General features: G+C 47.2%; 1 protein-coding gene across 2 annotated transcripts in view; it reads left to right on the top strand.

Annotated features, from left to right (window-relative positions):
- ANTXR1 (ANTXR cell adhesion molecule 1) overlaps positions 1–18,924 on the top strand; it is a 493,093-nt gene that overhangs the window by 414,737 nt on the left and 59,432 nt on the right. For both annotated transcript variants that reach the window (XM_085636306.1, XM_085636307.1), the window contains exons 15-16: positions 7,011–7,106; positions 7,783–7,950. In XM_085636306.1, the coding sequence (XP_085492432.1) occupies positions 7,011–7,106; positions 7,783–7,950 (264 nt within the window). The remainder of the gene's footprint in view (positions 1–7,010; positions 7,107–7,782; positions 7,951–18,924) is intronic.

The following is an 18,924-nucleotide window of genomic DNA, read 5'->3' as shown; positions in this document are numbered from 1 at the left end:
CACACAGCAAAGTCTTTCCAAGCAGGGGGACACGGCACACAGAAAAGTCCCTTAGCCTCTCCTTGGTTAAATCAGCAAACTACAAGCCAGCCACAGAACACACAGCAAGGGTCAGTCCTTTCCTTCAGTCTCTTTAGCTGTTTCTTCCTTGGCAGAGGTTCCTCTTGACCACAAAGTAGTTTCAATCCTTTTCAGCCTTGTACAATGCAATTCCAAAATCCAGGGGTTTCAGCTCTCATAGTTATACCACTCAAAGTCTTTGACGTCTTTGTGTTCAGGGGGCACTGACCCCTGTCCAAACCAGTTCTGGGTGTCTCCCTGCCAGTGACAACTTCTTCCTTTGATAGTGGGGGCCTGGATCCTTAATAACTCAGCATGAGATGGAGCCATTGTTTTATGGCAGCATCCCAGGCCTCTTTACCTCCAGGGGCTACTCCTCCCCCCTACACTCCAGATGCAGGCCAGCCTGTTGCTGTCTCACCTCCTCCCCTGGGTCAAGACATTCCCCAGATCTTATCACTTTCAGATCCAGGCAGTCAATCCACAACCAGGCAGAGACACACAGAAATGGCAGAGCACAAAAACCCAGCCACTTCTAAAAGAGTGGTTTCCAAACACACAATGCAAAAACCGCCTTCACAAAAAGATGTGTTATTGAATTGTGAGTTCAGGCACACTAAACTTCACCTCTCCATCTTAAGCCTTTGGGAAGATAGGCTAGAAACATATTACACAGCATCCTCATTCTGTCCTATGGGCAAGATGGCCTTTCAACAGTGAAAAACGAAATGGAGAGTATTTCACTGCCAGGACATGGTACACACCTCAGTACATGTCCTACCTTTCACATACACTGCACCCTGCCCAGGGGTTACTTGGACCTACCATAGAGGTGTCTGACGTGCATAGAAAGGGAAGGGTAAGGCCTGGCAAGTGGATGCACTTGTCAGGACAACATGGCAGTTTAACAAACTGTGTGCAGGCACTGCAGTGGCAGGCCTGAGTTCTCTCTTTAAGGCTACTAGTGTGGGTGGCACAATTAGTGCTGCAGGCCTGCTAGTAGCATTTGCATTACCAGCCCTGGCACACATAGTGCACTTTTCTAGGGACTTTGCTAGTAAGGCAAGCATACCAATCATGGACAACCAATTACCATTACACTTTACACAAGGAGCACTTGCACTTTGACACTGATCAGCAATGGCAAAGTGCCCAAAGCATCTAAGTTGGCAACACCATGTAAGAAAAAAGGTCTAGGGGGGAAGCAAAAAGTTTAGGGAACTTTAGTCAAAAAGGGCCAAGTCCAACACAACCCCCTCCCAGCCTAAAGCCAGGGTAGACCAATGAACTACCTTGATGCCCTTCCCTGCTTGGGGCGATAGAACACGGATGCAGGCCCGCTACTGCAGGGACACCCTCCTCCTTGTTCTATGCTTTCCTGACCCCAGGGGGTTCTCTTGGTCACTACTCCTGGGCCAACTGTGCTGCTCCATGGGTACTTCCTGGCAGTCGGGGGCCCTCCAGGGGTGCTGGTCCCTTGTCAACTCCCACCTAGAGCGGTACCCTTGGAAGACCCATCGGTCAGGATACTGTCTCCAGTTATCCTGCCCTCCAGGTGAGAGGTGGGTTTACCCTGGTCACTTCTACGGGACCTAGCCCTACTGGCTGGGCACTGCCCCATGGGTTTTTCCACTGAGGAACACTTTCCTCTCTTAACCTTCCATTTAGATTTCTGTGCCTGCCATGTAGGAATGGCACACACAAACGTCAGGACCGTGGGAGCTCTGGTTATAGACGCCCCACTCCCTCCTGACGCTAGGTGTTTTTCCTCACACAGCCAGCAAGTAGGGACTAGGCCTCCCACCTGTTGATCTTCTAAAGAACCCTTCAGTCTCTGGGGTGGGGTGGTGAACCCCTGGGGACGCTGCTCACACTCCCTCCCTCTCCTTTGAGACAGGGCGCTAGCCCACATGCCCCCCCCACTACTCTGAGACCTAACTACTCTACTTCGCTTCTTTTTCCTCTCTAATGCCTCCTCAGACCCTTAGACCCATGACCAGCAGTCGGGCTCTTGTGCCAGCTCCCGGGAATCAAAGAGCTCGCACCATAACACGGGTTGGTGCAATCCTGGAAAACAATTACTGAGCCTAGGCTCCCTGGGGGCCAAATTGAGCAACCCCTTCAAATCATTTGCCATGCTAACCAACACCCAATCATCCAGTGCACGCTTGAACTCATCCACACTTGGCACTGGCTGTGCACTGCCACCATTCGAACTGTACTCCACCTGTTTAGCCTTAATGTCCAGTTCCCTCATGCTTAACTCATGAGCTAAGAGAATCTTATCCTCTTCCAAGGCGAGAGCGTTCCTGCTCTCCTCTCCTCTGCTCGCTTTCCACTTTCAATGAGCAGCTTCTCCTCTTCCGCAAGAGTTTTAAGTTTTAAAACCTCCAACTCATGATCTCTGACCCTTTGGTTTTCCTCCAGCTACTCTGGTGAAAAACTCCTCCCTGAATGGTAACTACCAGCCCCAGAGGCTGGTCCTTCCACTGGCGAATCCTGTGGACCAAATCCATTCCCTGGGTTATCCTCATCCACCTCAACATCACCTGTCTCCTGAGCCCCTTTGGCTTCCCACCAGGCCCCCAAGGACATTTGCAGCTCCTCCTTCTTGGCGCTACTTTCATGGGACATCCCAAAGCTCTGCAGAATTGCCTCATTTGATCAACTTTGTAGGTAAGCAATGCCTCAATGTCGAACTCTAATTCTGCAGCCTCGCTGGCTACTTGACTCCTCTGAAACATGATGTGTGGCTTAAAGGTCGCTCAAAAATAGAACCAAATATCAAAAGACAATATGTGGTTACGTTGTGGTCTGCACTACTAGTGATGTACACCAATTACTGTGAGTGACTTTGCAAATACACGTTCAAATCCCAAACCGCTGACCACCAATGTTAGAACTGGGGGTCTCTAGTTGGCTAAGGCAGGTACCTTAGGCCAAATAAGGACCCTTGCTTCCAGATCAGGGAAAGGAAGGATACTTACTCAGAAAGCCCCTGCTCACCCCCTCGATAGCTTGGCACGAGCAGCCAGGCTTATCTTCAAGGCAAGTGTGTAAAGTATTTGCAACCATGCTCTCAGTAACCCAATGATGACACCACAAATGGACTCCACACGAGTTTCATAAAAACAAGTATATGTTTATATAAAAAGATATACAATGATACCACACAATATAAATCCCAAATATGCATATTTGTAATATTCCTCCTGGCCGGTTAATAGGCCAGCTAGCCCTTGTAGGTTCTGGGGATATTAATGAGCAATTCTAGATGATCCAATGCAGTCCTAATGCAATGCTATGCAGTTTGTAATGCAAGAATCAGGCACTTCGCAATGTAAAAATAATGCAATTCGTTATGCAACAATCAAGTAGTTTGTAATGCCAAAATAATGCAATGCATAACGCAACAATCAGGCAGTTCATTATGCAAAGTAATGCAATGCATAATGCAACAATCAGGCAGTTTGTAATGCAGAAATAATGCAATGTAATGCAACAATCAGGTAGTTCGTTATGCAAAATAGTGCAATGCGTAATGCAACAATCAGGCAGTTCATAATGCAAAAATAATGCAATGCGTAATACACTCCAGCATCGTTCACGGTGCTTTAGACGGTCTCTCTGCCACTCGTACTGACTCGCAGTCAGCTTCCGCCAACATATGCCCCCAACACGGGTATGGTGTAAACCAAAGTGCAGCTCCGCACTCCGGCCCCGGTACGAGCTGAAGCAGAGGCTCGCGCTGCAAGAATGGGAGAGGCCAAGAGCGTCTCTCTCTGAGCCCGCAGCCCGCCCCAGGCGGCGACACGCGTTACCTGGGGTGTGTTACCTCGCTCTCCTCTCCTGTTCTCGCGACTTGGGCCTCCGATGTGACTTTGTGGATTCTGGGCAGTGGCGATAACTAAGATCTCAGGCAGCAACAGGGCACACGCACACATCGTCGCTGACACTCCCTTGAGCTTCGGGTGTGCATGATCACAGGGCAATCCTCACGAAGGTCTCAGGCTGCAAGAAGCACACGCACACAGCGTCGCTGAGACTCACTTGAGTTCCAGGTGCACACGATCACTGGGCAATCCTCACGAAGGTCTCAGGCTTCATAAAGCACACGCACACAGTGTCGCTGGGACTCACTTGGACTCCGGGTGTGCACGATAACAGGGTAATCCTTGCGACGGTCTCAGGCTGCACAAAGCACACAGCGTCGCTGTGACTCACTTGGACTCTAGGTGTGCACGATCACAGGGCAATCCTCACGAAGGTCTCAGGCTACAAGAAGCACACGCACACAGCGTCGCGGAGACTTACTTGGACGCCGGGTGCACACGATCACAGGACAAGCCTCACCAAGGGCTCAGGCTGCAAAAAGCACATGCACACAGCGTTGCTGAGACACACCTGGAAACCTTTGTGTTCCTGAGTTTTCACAACAGGGAGCCAGCTCTCCTTGGGCCCTTGGGAACAAGTTACTTCAGGACACAGCACACAGCAAAATCTTTTCAAGCAGGGGGACACAACACACAGCAAAGTCCCTTTGCCTCTCCTTGGTTAAATCAGCAAACTGCAGGCCAACCCCAGAACACACAGCAAGGGTCAGTCCTTTCCTTCAGTCTCTTCAGCTGTTTCTTCCTTGGCAGAGGTTCCTCTTGACCACGAAGTAGTTTCATTCCTTTTCAGTCTTGATCAATCCAAAATCCAGGGGTTTCAGCTCTCATAGTTATACCACTCAAAGTCTTTGAAATCTTTGAGTTCAGGGGGGCACTGACCCCTGTCCAAACCATTGTCTCCCTGCCAGTGACACATTCTTCCTTTGATAGTGGGGGTCTGTATCCTTAATCACTCAGCAGGAGATGGAGCCATTGTTTTATGGCAGCAACTCAGGCCTCTTCACCTCCAGGGACTACTCCTCCCCCCTACACCAGATGCAGGTCAGACTGTTGCTGTCTCATCTCCTCCCCTGGGTCAAGACATTTCCCAGATCCTATCACTTTCAGATCCAGACAGTCAATCTAGAACCAGGCAGAGACACACAGAAATGGTAGAGCACAAAAACCCAGCCACTTCTAAAAGAGTGGTTTCTAAACACACAATGCAAAAACCATCTTCACAAAAAGATGTGTTATTGAATTGTGAGTTCAGGCACACTAAACTTCACCTCTCCATCTTAAGCCTTTGGGAAGATAGGCTGGAAACATATTACACAGCCTCCTCATTCTGTCCTATGGGCAAGATGGCCTTTCAACAGTGAAAAACGAAATGGAGAGTATTTTACTGCCAGGACATGGTACACACCTCAGTACATATCCTACCTTTCACATACACTGCACCCTGCCCAGGGGGTACCTTGGACCTACCATAGGGGTGTCTGATGTGCATAGAAAGGGAAGGGTAAGGCCTGGCAAGTGGGTGCACTTGTCAGGACAACATGGCAGTTTAACAAACTGCGCACAGGCACTGCAGTCGCAAGCCTGAGTTCTCTCTTTAAGGCTACTTATGTGGATGACACAATTAGTGCTGCAGGCCCACTAGGAGCATTTGCATTACCAGCCCTGGCACACTTTACTAGGGTTTTACTAGTAAGGCAAACATACCAATCATGGACAACCAATTACCATTACACTTTACACAGGGAGCACTTGCACTTTGACACTGATCAGCAGTGGCAAAGTGCCCAAAGCATCTAAGTTGACAACACCATGTCAAAAAAAAGGTCTAGGGGGAAAGCAAAAAGTTTAGGGAACTTTAGCCAAAAAGGGCCAAGTCCAACAGTAGCCAAACGATGATTGGCCATGAGCTGGAAGGCATGCCAGCCGCCCTCGATCTCCCTATGGCTTAATGACCTGCGCACTGCCCTAATAGCCGAAGTGGAGAGAATTAAAGACATCACTCTGGAAAGCACAAATGTTAAAAATATGCCAGACTGGAGAGCATGCCTTACTGCCATAGAGACCAAACTGATAAACAATTCCACCACGACATCCTGATAGCAGACTAGACCACCACAAACATAAGATTGGGGGATAACTCATAATAAGCAAGCACAATGTAGAGATTCTATTGCCGCAAATGAATATGTTATATCAAAACAACAGGAACCCCCCAAAAATGTTGATACCACCCCCTCCATTAACTAAATAGATTACCAGGAATACGCCCACAATAAGCGACACTGGCTTAAAAATACAGCTAGATGTCTTGAATATTAACTGTATTACAAAACAGAGTGAAGTATGATAAAAGAGAGTCAACAACCTCGAATGGTGTTGTTAATATGTTTAATCATGTTTTACGTTCTATTTGGTTTTTGGTTGTAAATGGGTTGCAAATGTTGCAACATGGGTATCACATGCTATACAAAAGACGGAGAATCACTCCTGCTTTAAACTGTGGACATTGTTATAGGCCAAAATTAAGAAATGCTATACAATTACAAGATGTTTTTGTAATGTAAGAACAAGTTTGGTAATAAGGATATTGAAGAAGTGTACTGTACCAAAAAAGGCAACAAAGGAAGAAAGTTGTATGCAGATATGTACCGCAAATGTAACGATAAGTAAAAACCAATAATGATACATAAAAAGAAGTGCAACAGTCCAGGTAAATTTAGGATACAACAGCTTGCAAGGCACAATTTGAAAAGAAGGATATTTTAAAGAGGGCAATAGCCAAACTGCAAATTTACTGTGCACGATTAGCACTACCCCCACCTTCCTCTCTCCTAGAGACTCTTTTGGTTTTCAACATCAAACATTCATCCAGAAGGAACTTTGGTGGGAGATGAGGTTTGCTTATGTGTCGAAATGTTAAATACCTTTGAGAAAGACTCCTTCTTTCAGGAGTACTACAGAAATGTAATAACTATTTAATTTGTTATTAGTTTGACACAGTTTTGAAAGAGAAGTTATTCTGAGTCTCTGCTTTAAGACTTTACTTATCTCACACAGGAGGAAGATGATGATGGCTTGCCGAAGAAGAAATGGCCAACAGTCGACGCGTCGTACTATGGCGGCCGAGGAGTCGGAGGCATTAAAAGAATGGAGGTAATAATAGCCAAATCGCTATGTGTGCATCCAGCAGGAACCAGCCTTGACATTCTAAATAGTACCAATTGGCTTCTCGTGAATGCCATATTGCATCCTGGCTCAGTCAGTTGGATCCTGGAAACTGGCTTCTTTTAGTGTCGTCTGTCCCCATGTACAGTATGTGATCCTGGTCTTTTCTATAAATAAGGCCTTGCTTTGTAGCAATCTTTTTGCTGCTGCTCAATGTCCTACTCTGTACCTCTACTGTAATAACATTCTGTCCCTATACTGTTATGCTGCTCTATGCTTCTATATGTAGCTCCAGTCTTCAATTGTCCAAGTAGTCCCTCTGCATATAGATGCATGTAGTCCTGCTGGTATATAAAAATCACACAAATAATGTCAATTTCCAAGGGCAAAATAAAAGCCTGAAGATGTCACTAGCTCCTCCAATGATGTGTATCAAATGTTGAAATGTTGGTAACCTCCAAATTTACTGCTCATGGAAGCAGCATCTCTATGTAGAAGAATTAATGGTCCTTGGAGGCGAAATGTATTCTTCGCCTAACCTAAGACAGGAATGTCACTCAGATTAGACAATTTTACAGCCCTTGGTGTCCAATGTTCCCTCCTTGAACTTGCACAGAATATCATCAGCTGACACCAATACATAAGTGTGTAATATATATTTTAGGTTCGTTGGGGAGAGAAAGGCTCCACTGAGGAAGGCGCCAAACTTGAAAAGGCCAAGAACGCGCGCGTCAAAATGCCTGAGCAGGAATTTGAGTTCCCCTCGCCCCGGACACTGAACAACAACCACATGCAGAAATCCTACCCCAGGAAGTGGTACAGTCCAATAAAGGTATGCAAAGCATTAGTAAATGTTCAAAATAGTGGTATATTTAGATAAAGGTATGACCCAGCTACGAACTGTGATTCAAAACATGGGACATCTGTCTGAATGAAATAGCACATTCTGGTAAAAGTAAGATCAAGGGTCAAAAACAGAATTATAATACAGAAAATCACCCAGGAAGTGGCCCTCTCCAATGATAGTGCATACAAGCCTCAAACAAATGTAATGTTTATTTTCAAAAATTATGAATCAATGTATTTAATTTGGGTTGTTTTGCTACAGAACCTAGGCAGTATTGGGCTTATTTACAAGAAAGTGATGCATTGCTGTGTTAAAGCAGCAATGCGCTAGTTTCCTTGCGCCTGCGAGAAATCTTTGCACCACCATGGATGCGTCGTATTTACAATACGGCGCACCATGGCGCAAGGATTGACAGATGCATCAGAAATTCTGACGTATCTGTCGGCACAAAACCCACGCATTGCTGGGGCTGCGTCATAAACCTGATGTAAACCACAGCAATGCATGGGGAGGCCTATTCTTATTCCACTGCATCACTCCTTACGTCTGCTCCAAGCAGGCGTAAGGTTTTTACGCAATGCGTCCTAGAAGTGGCACATTGAAATCTTGTAGATTGTACAAGGCTTTATGGCATGGGAACGCCCACGCTGCACACATTATACCTGACGCAGGTATAATGTGGCGCAGGGCGCAAGGCGACGCATCTGCCTAGATGCATCACTTTGTAACTAGAGCGCAACCTGGTACATTCTTTATGCTAAAAGTGTTGCAAGGGGCTAGTAAACAAGCCTCTATGATTTCATTTGTTCTGCCTGTAATACCTCAAAATAATCTTCTTCAAAAGCAGTCATGATAATTAATGTGATTAGTTTTGAGGCTAAATTTATAGAGTTGTGTTTTTCTGGTGGATAAATCTATAGGTGTATATAAGGAACAATATATCAGGAGACCAGCTGAATGAGAATGAGACACAACTGGATGACTGCTGTTGTGTTTTCTGTAGGGATAGGTATTCCCTGAGAAGTGACGTAATATAATCAGGAGAGTACCTGAAGGTTGGAAAGGAAGCAGGCCAGAAGCTGAGGACTGAAGCAGGTTTGAACAGGCAGTGAATAGGGAGCTGGAAGTGTGCATGGAAAGCTATGAAGATAGCACAAAAACAGCATGAAGGTAAAGCAGGAAAACAACAGACAAACAATCACACATGATAGTTTGTCTACTGCTCAGAAGTGATCTCTCTGTGAGGTGAGAAAGTTCGTACCAGAAAACAAGGAGCAGCAGTGCCTAATTTGTTAACATTTAAGTCCCAGGACCCACAGTATTTCTCACGAGGCCTCTGGGGTTTGCACTATCCACTTTCCTTGCCAGCACTGCCAAATAATACCCATCACACAACAACAGCGTGACATGTTAACAATGGCAAGTCACATAGCAGTGTTAATATGACCTGGACCGCTCACATTTACTTTTATGAGCATTTTGAATTTTTTGTTCACAAGTTGTGTTAAAAAATATACAGACAGCGCCATCATGTGGTAGACTGCCATAAATAAAGTGCTAAGCACTGCAAAACCGGGCACAAATTAAGTGCTGAGGAGCAGATTAGTCTCACAGAGTTCTAGGAGACATCAAACAGCTCTTATGGAAAAAGAGCACTGAGAGGATCTCTGTGTCAGAGGCACAAGGCCTCGGAAACACTGGCACCCTTGGTAACAATGATAATCAACGCTGTAGCATAACACAGAAGAAAAGCTCAGAGGGAACAGAACGAGGTACAACAAAACAGAAACTGGGCTCATTCAATAGCAGGACTAGAATCAGGATCAGGACCAGGACCAGGACCAGGACCAGGACTGAAATACACAGAACTGAAATACTGAAAACAAGACCGGGAAAGATGAACACTCTAACAAGGCAAGACGGAAAGATGCAGACAAACACAGAACACAGGGCAAAGAGTGTTCATATAACAGAGCAGATCAGGAAAAATGCAACTTGGAAAGACCTGCAAAACCAGGAGGCACAAGACAGGAAACAAAAAAACTGGGCACGGACTATGGATTGGAGCCAAGAGATAAAAGGGTCCAGGGTGCAGATATATAATGGCCAGAATAACTGTTGCATCCAGGAACTAAGCTAGTGATCGGAGAGCCACCACCAGGATGTAATCAGGGCAGGGTCTGTAGACAGTAATGACTACAAGGACCATGATGCATCAAGATGGTAGTGAGAAGCCTAGCTCGGAATATAAAGTGGATCTAGAAATGCATGGTGTAGAAGTGTACATAATCCTATTCAGGGATAAAGGAAGGGCCCCAGAGGACCTTCGTGATCGCCACCTAGTGGCTGGATGGTAACATTCTGACACAATATGCACTTTTTTGGTAACAAAACTTGTACTCTACCATGTGAAGCGTAACATCGCTCCTTATATTTTAATCTTTGTAAATCCCTTTATTGGTATCTTCATTTAAGTCTTTACATCAATAGGGTGAAACCAAAACATTAGCCTTCAAACTAACATCACCATGCACATTATTATTACAATTGTTTAAGAGTGGATTATTTGCGTGCCCTCCCAGCTGTAGTCTCCTCAGACCTCTCACACCTTGTCACCACATGTGGCACATCATTTTGGTTCACAGATGTTGGTCTGCCCTCAAACCTTATTGAGGTTTGGATTGATTTATCAGGAATGCTCTTCACTCTCCCTATACTTAAGCCATTTTTCACAGTTCTTCTGATGTTTCTGTGGACATAATTGTAAAGCAGAAGTTCAAGAATGTGGTAAGAGTCCAAATCTGTTTTCTACTTAAACAATGTGCTGCCTACCGCCAACGTAGGCACCCTTGTGCCACAGTGCATGGGTGCCTGCAAAGCAGGCAGGATTGTTTATGTGTAGGAAGGGACACCTTCCTGCACAAAAACAATCCTCTGAGGCATTTTCCTCTTTCTATGTGTGCTGCAAAATGCAGCATACATAGAAAGTGGAAAAAAAAGGAGAAATAAAGATATTTCTCCTTGTTGCGCCTCACTTTAGAAGGCGTAGCATTTTGACAATTTCCCAGGTTTACCTGTAATGGTAAATCTGCGAATGCATCGTGGGTAGATGCTTGGGAACACCCACGCTCCACCTATTCCACCTATGGAATGCCTCCCTGGGGCAGAGTAACGCAATGTAGTGATTTGCAATGTGTTGCTCTAGATTTATCAAGCCATGCAGGGCCACGCAAAGTGGGCTTGGGTGGCTTGATAAATTTGACATAGTAGTTGCGTCTCCCTAGCACCCTCTTACATTGCGCAAGGGCAACACATCTCAACACCCCTCAGGCTTTGGACTTTGTTGCATGCATCTGAGCTTTTCAGTGGTTAAGTATATTCTTTGTGTGTATTTAAATTGTATGAGGCAAAATCTACTTGACATTACCACCTTCCTAGGAGCCATCAGCGCAAAGGCCCTTTTTCCATCTTGTAGGGGGTCCATGTTGCACTTCCAGGCCTCTCCTTATTGAAAGTGTCTAAAGTGCTACTTATGAGGTGTTTGCACACACAGGATATTTTACCTTTTGTGGGGTCGTGAGATTTTTGTTTTGCTTCCAGTAGACTGAACTCTGGATTATCACTCAGTTCAGCTGGGTCTGATGTGGATATTGCAGGATATTGGAAAAACTGGCATTGCATGAGCCCAAATACCTACCTCAACTTTGCAAAGGACTTCATGGTGCCTGAAAAAACAGCATCACCCAATTTAGAGATGCCTAAGCAGTTCCAACCTCTGAATCCCTCCAGGGAGTTAACCCGAGGGAGAAGTGTAGTCATCCAGCCTGGTGTTTCCTCCCTTATTTTATGTGAACAGCTATTCTATGTAAGGGAGGCCTACCGTGTCTCCAGGACTACTTTAGCTGCAGGGAGTATACTATTGAGCAGACTGTCTCTATATAAGTAAAGAATAGGAGAGTGATCCCCCACCGCCCATGGTTCCATCGAGTATGCCAGGTCTGTCGTTGGACTGAATACCCAATCATTTGCTACTCACAGGGGGGCTGCTCTATAATACGACAAAGGGCCAATCATATCCAGCCATCCCTTGTAGATTGCTTTGCAGCATTTGGTCACTGATACTCATGGATGTCTGTTCTCCCAAGGGAAAGGTCTCATAGGGGAAATTTAATTTTTCAGATGTAGTTTAGGGAGCAGAAATAGACAGTTATGTAGGACATAGAGAATTTTGAGAGGGATAATCATTCTAGTCAAAGCTGTTCTCCCCAACATATACAATAGGAGAGATGACCAATCTAGGGTGCCCCTCCAAACTTGGTCAACCAGCAGTTGAGTGTTTCCTGCTGAAACCACTTACTCTCTCTTTTCTATCTGGATAACAAAATATTCAATGTAAGTTAGCGCCGACTCGTAGCTCTATTTGATATGTCCAGGTAGAGTAGAAATCCTTATTTCTAAATAGACAAATACTGTGAATCACTTTTTATTATCCTCTTGTCTCATTTGTAAGAGTTAGGGCTTGCATTGTATGAGGAATCTGTGACATAATTAATGTGTTACCTCCGGCTCATTTTATGTATGTGATTTCCCCCACTGTTTATTAATCATTAATCAATGTGGGCATGAGACATAGTACAGGGTTGGGTTCAGCATACATGTGCAATGCAGCTATGTTCCATTGAGCAAAGTTGATCAAACACAGTTTATTGACGGGTAATCATTGAAGTCGTCCAACAGCCAAATATAATGCCCCAGTTTGGATAGATAGTTTCCAAGAGGTCCTTGTACGAACTGAGCAGAATTCTATTCACTTTAAATCAGATTGTTTTGCCACTGAACATTCCATTGCCTACAACCACCACTTCCTTGTACATATGAGTAATTCAAGGGATTGGCCTGAGATTTTTAACAAATTTCCTTCATGTGTATTTTTGCACTATATTGTCTTGTAGTTGAAAAACTACAATTTTGGTGTGTCCAACACAATGGTAAGTTTGACAAGGATTTTCCAAAGGCCATCCTTTCACATGTGGTCTAATGGCTAAACTATGGCTTTGGGACGGGATTCTAATCTCACCTCCATTACTTTACTGGAAATGATGTGAATCTGGACAAATCAATTAATTCCCTGTGCCAATAATGTGATACTAATGTGAACTGCTAATGTGTAAGTCCCCAACTGAAGCACAGTGCTCTGTTGCTATACGGTTATGTTTCCACTACATAAATAACAATACATACATTTATTTATTTTATTTATTTATTTAGGTGATTTATTTAGCACCTGGCTACCCTTAGGCTTCCCGGCACTGACGATAAAAACTGTAGTGAGAGAATGGCCTATTAGTGGCTAGGTGGAAATAGCCAGGTCTTCAACTTTTTCCTAAATATTAGTTAATTTTTCTGCACTCTGAGGTCCAATGAAAGAGCATTCCACAGTTTTGGGACCAAGTGGGAGAAAGAGCTACCTCCCCATCTGGATTTTTTAGCTCTGCTGGTGGTGAGGAGGTGAGCGTGGGAGATTCTTAAAGATCTCGAGGGGGTATAGCACGAGATCAAGGCTCTAAGTTTCGGTGGGCCTTTGTTATTTATAGCTCTGTGAGCGATACAGAGGACTTTAAATTTTATTCTTGACGCTATGGGAAGCCAGTGGAGTAGTTTAAGGGTTTTTTAACTGGCGCTTGTCTATGGAGTTTAAGCAGGAGCCTGGCGGCTGCATTCTGCACCGTCTGGAGTCTCTTGATCACATACTTGGGCGAGCCCAGATATAGGGAGTTCCCTGTCAGGAATCCCCTCCCGCACATGGATTCCCTCCCACGATGCCACTTCCGTGAACCTGGTGCGCTTGGAGGAGAGCGGACTACAACTCCCAGAATGCCCTCCGGCAACAATTGCCTCATGGAACTCAAGAGTTCTGGTTACAGAACACCAAGGGTAACGCCTAGTTTTCATGTTATGCAACTCAAGAGTTCTGGTTGCATAACACCAAGGGTAACGCCTAGTTTGCATGTTATGCAACTCAAGAGTTCTGGTTACATAACACCAAGGGTAACGCCTAGTTTTCATGTTATACAACGCCGAGAGTACTACATAAGGAGAAGATCACTGGGACTCGGCGTCGGATATTCTGATCTTTGCCGGAGTACCTGGTTGAGGTACACGGACCCGTTGGAGAGTGGAGCGGCGGAAGGAACATTCTAAGGAGCGGAGGAGAGGTGCTGGCGTGTGCTTCCTGCCCGTGTCCTGTCCCGTTCTGAGAGCCGTATTCAACGTCATTGGGCACAAGTACCGTTGGTAGAGCCGAAGCTCCCAACGGCCTGACAATTTGGAGAAATCGAGGTTGGTGCGAGCCGAAGCTCCCAACCCTCGTTACTTGGGTGAACACACGCTTAGAGCTAAGACGCTATCCAGGAGGTGTTTCTGCGTCTTAGCCATCGACACTCGTAGGAGAACTGGGATAGGTAGAGCGGCTGCTCCCATCCATTCTCTGCACCACCTTGGGTATCATCACTTAAACCCGGATACAAGAGACGCACACTAGGAGGTGTTCCCAGCGTCTTTGTGTTGTGGCAGTACTCTGGGGGAAACTGGTAGAGCGGCTGTTCCCAGGTGGTAGAGAGCCCGGCCGGGTGACTCCCACGTGCCCCCGTATATTCCACAACCTTGGAACTACCCTTCACAGCGGTCGAGTGGCATTGTCGGCCACTGCTTAGCACTGTGCCCTCCGTTGGAGCATACCGGGACCGGTGTGCATGCGGAGGACGGTTAGAAGAGCTGTGAATGGGTATCGTACTTTAACTGGTGATTCCAGTACCGGTATTCTTTGTTGTCTGTAGTTGTTTATCTGTTTATTAAATCCTCCTTAACCTCCCTTTCTCTGGTCCGTTGTCTGTTTGTCCCAACCCCGAGAAAGCCAGGACGTTACATAATATCCGACCTCTTCCATAACTATCTCCTGGTTGGGCGAACGACATGGCCACGATTGAGGATGTGTTGGCCGTCTTAGCCGCGATGCAAATCGAGCTCACCGCTTCCAGAAAGGAAACAGCAGACGTTAAGGCTAGACTGGACGCTCTGCAGAACGATCCGCTACAGGCGGGTGCCTCTCACACGGCCACGGCTCCTGCGGTTGTGGTAGAGATGCCCGTAGCCATTCCTTTGGCGACACCAGAGAGGTACAGCGGAGACCCCAACACAGTGCAGGTATTCCTCACTCAAGTAGCACTGCATCTTTCCTGCAAACCAAAGGCCTTTCCGACCAGCCAAGCCAGAGTGGCCTTTCTGATCTCGTATCTTGCTGGGAACGCGGCGCAATGGGCAGTCCCACTGGTGAGCAGGGACGACCCTATCCTATGTGATTGGGGAGCCTTCCGCGAGGAATTCTTGAAGGTGTTTGATCGAAGGGCGGACTCGTATACTGCCGATCGAGAGATGTTGGAGCTGAGGCAAGGCAACAATGATCTGGTGCAGTACCTTAATGCTTTTCGACGGTTAGTGGCCGAAACCAAGTGGCCCATAGCCAAACAAACCGCGCTGTTTCACCAGGGCTTGAGCGAAGAGCTCAAAGATGTGGTAGCACAAATTGACCCCCAACCCAAGACATGTGAGGGCTTGATCAACCTGGTGCTACGGCTGGACCATAGATTGAACGAAAGAAAGGGCGATCACAAGAGGAAAGGGAAAGCGCTGCCATCGTATGTTTCGATGGGTGGCCCTGAGACCAACTCCTCCACCAGGACAGAACCCATGGACATAGGAGCTATAAGGGCGAGCCTTACAGCCACTGAAAAAGAATCACGCCGCAAGCAAGGCCTTTGCCTTTACTGCGGAAAAAAGGGGCACTATGTACGCGAGTGTCCAGCCAAGCCAAAGACCTCACGATACCGAGCGAACAAAACGGTGACAGCAGTGGTGGACGCACCGGCGGAAAACTGAGGGACTCCGGGTCTAGGGAAGGGGCATCTTGGAGTCACACCCACATCCCTTCCATGTTGAGCCCGAATCAAAAAGGGCGAAGACATTTGTTTATTACCTTACACGTAGGAGTGCAGGACCAGTGGATACCTGTGGTAGCCATGGTTGATTCAGGAGCCACGGGCATGTTCATGGACTACAATGAAGCACGGAGACTGGGTCTCACTCTCCTTCCCAAACAGATACCAGAGGAGGTGTATGCAGTGGATGGGAGAAGTCTGGTGACCGGACCTATCGGACAGCACACAGGAGAAGTACCGGTGAGGTTCGGAAAACTGCATAACAAACGTATCGATTTTAGCATAATCAGAGCCCCGCAGTACGGGGTCATATTGGGTCTACCCTGGCTCCAAAAACATAACCCAACGGTGGATTGGCCTACGCATCACATTGAGATGACTTCCCCGTTTTGTGAACAATGGTGCGGCATGCGGCAGGACCCCCACGTAGGTGAGGTAGGCGAAGGGCACACGATCGCCACGGCAGCAGAAAAGGCCGTAAAGCTGCCCAGAGTGTATCACAGTTTCGGGGACGTCTTCGATGAAATCCGAGCGGAGGTGCTCCCTCCACATAGACCGTTCGACTGCCAAATCGACCTGGTTCCAGGGGCTAGCGTTCCAAGCGGCAAACTGTATGCTCTCACAGAACCCGAAAATGTACATCTACGGGGATATTTGGATAAGTTACTAGGGCTGGGGTTCATCAGGCCGTCGAAATCCCCTGCCGCATCGCCTCTCTTTTTCATCCCGAAAGCAAATGGCGAATTGAGGGCCTGCGTGGACTTTAGGGCCTTGAACGCGATAACCATAAAAAACCGGTACCCCTTGCCTCTCATAAGCGTTCTCCTGGAACAGGTAAAAAAGGTCCAAATATACACAAAGCTTGATCTCAAGGGGGCATACCATCTAGTGCGCATGAGGGACGGCGACGAATGGAAAACCGCCTTTAAGACCAGGTTCGGGCTCTTTGAGTACCTCGTCATGCCGTTCGGACTATGCAACGCCCCTGCCGCCTTCCAATACTTCCTCAATGAGGTGTTCCGGGAGGTATTGGATATCTACGTGGTCGTTTATATAGACGACATACTCATCTACTCCAACTCAGAGGAAGAACACGTACAGCACGTATCCGCGGTTCTCAAAAAACTGAGGGAAAACATGCTATACTGCAAACTCAGCAAATGTGACTTCCACGTCACATCAGTGGAATTCCTTAGGGTGATGCTGAGCCCCAACGGACAGGAGATGGCGGAACGCAAGATCAGAGCGGTGGAGGAGTGGCCGGTGCCCCGAGGAGTAAAGGAAGTCCAGAGCTTCATAGGCTTCGCCAACTTTTATAGGCGTTTTATTGAGGGGTTTTCTGGCTTGGTTGCCCCGATCACGCAACTACTAAGGAAGTCTCAGGAGTTCGTGTGGGGACCGGAAGCACAAAAAGCATTTGTGGCCCTCAAGAAGGCCTTCAGCACCGCCCCGGTGCTAGCTCACTCGAATCCGGAATTACCCTATGTGGTAGAAGCGGACGCCTCTGATGTGGCGCTGGGTGCCATTCTATCTCAGAGGAATGAGGTGTCGGGTTTGCTCCATCCTGTGGCGTACATGTCTCGTAAATTGAACGACGCGGAACGCAATTACCATATTGCGGAGAAGGAACTACTCGCAATAAAGGACGCATTTGCTGAGTGGAGGCATTTGTTAATGGGGGCCAGACACGTGGTTACAGTGTATACGGACCACAGAAACCTCCAGTTTCTGACGGCGGCCCGGCATTTATCTCCCCGTCAAATGAGGTGGATGATCTTTTTCTCCGGTTTCAATTTCCACATCACATACCGACCCGGTACGGAGAACAGGAAAGCGGACGCGCTTTCGAGGCAATCGAATGCCAGGGATCCGCAGCCGGTTGCCGAACTTTCCATCATCCCTCCAGGAGTTGTGATAGGGGTGATTCAACCACAGACGTTCCTCAGGGGGGTCCAGAAGGGGACCCATACCTTCATGTGGCGGAGGTGGCTTCACAGTCACAAGGAGTGGCAGATGATGGACGGGATTCCGGTGAAAGGACGATGTATGTTGTTACCCACGCCTAGGCTTCGAAAACAGGCCTTCACCTGGTGCCACGTGTCTCCCTGTTCCGGCCATCTGGGTGTCGAAAAGACAGTAGCGAGCCTAGGACGGCAGTTCTGGTGGCCTGCCATGAGAACAGACGTCCGGAATTGGTGTTCATCATGTACCGTTTGCGCATCCATGAAATCGGACCACAGAAGAGCACAAGGACTCCTCCAACCCCTTCCTACACCGACCAAACCCTGGGAAAACATATCCTTGGACTTCATTGTCGGGCTACCAAAGGATCAAGGAAAGACGGCCATACTGGTGGTGGTGGACTATCTCACGAAGATGGGGCACTTCCTCGCTTGCAAACAGGTACCTTCGGCAGGAAAGCTGGCGTCGTTGTTATTGAAGAATGTAGTGAGACTACATGGCCTACCCAACGTGATCGTGTCGGACAGGGGGTCTCAGTTCACGTCGCACTTCTGGAAAACTTGGTGTTCGGCGTTACACGTCAAGTCTGCCATGTCCACGAGTTATCACCCGCAGACGGACGGCCAGACGGAGCGCCTGAACCAGTCGCTCAAACAATATCTACGTTGTTTTGTAGAGCAAGGGAAGGATGAGTGGGTGGACCTACTTTGGATCGCGGAAATCGCGTACAACAACGCCACACATTGTTCCACCAAGGCCTCCCCTTTTTATAGTAACTACGGCCATCATCCCCGGTTCTTGCCGTTTCTGCACCCGGTCAGGGAAGACAGATTGCCGACAACAGCCAAGAGGGTGGCCCGCATCAAGGAGGCCTTGATGAGTTCTCGAGTTGCCCTGGAGGGGTATAAAGCCTTTTCTGATAGGAGGAGAAGGCCTGGACCGGTCTACAAACCTGGAGATTACGTCTGGGTCTCTACACGGCACATGAGATTCAAGAAAAGTA

This window comes from Triturus cristatus, chromosome 11 (genome assembly GCF_964204655.1).
Source record: "Triturus cristatus chromosome 11, aTriCri1.1, whole genome shotgun sequence".
Taxonomy (NCBI): domain Eukaryota; kingdom Metazoa; phylum Chordata; class Amphibia; order Caudata; family Salamandridae; genus Triturus; species Triturus cristatus.
This window is presented reverse-complemented; position numbering and strand designations above follow the sequence as displayed.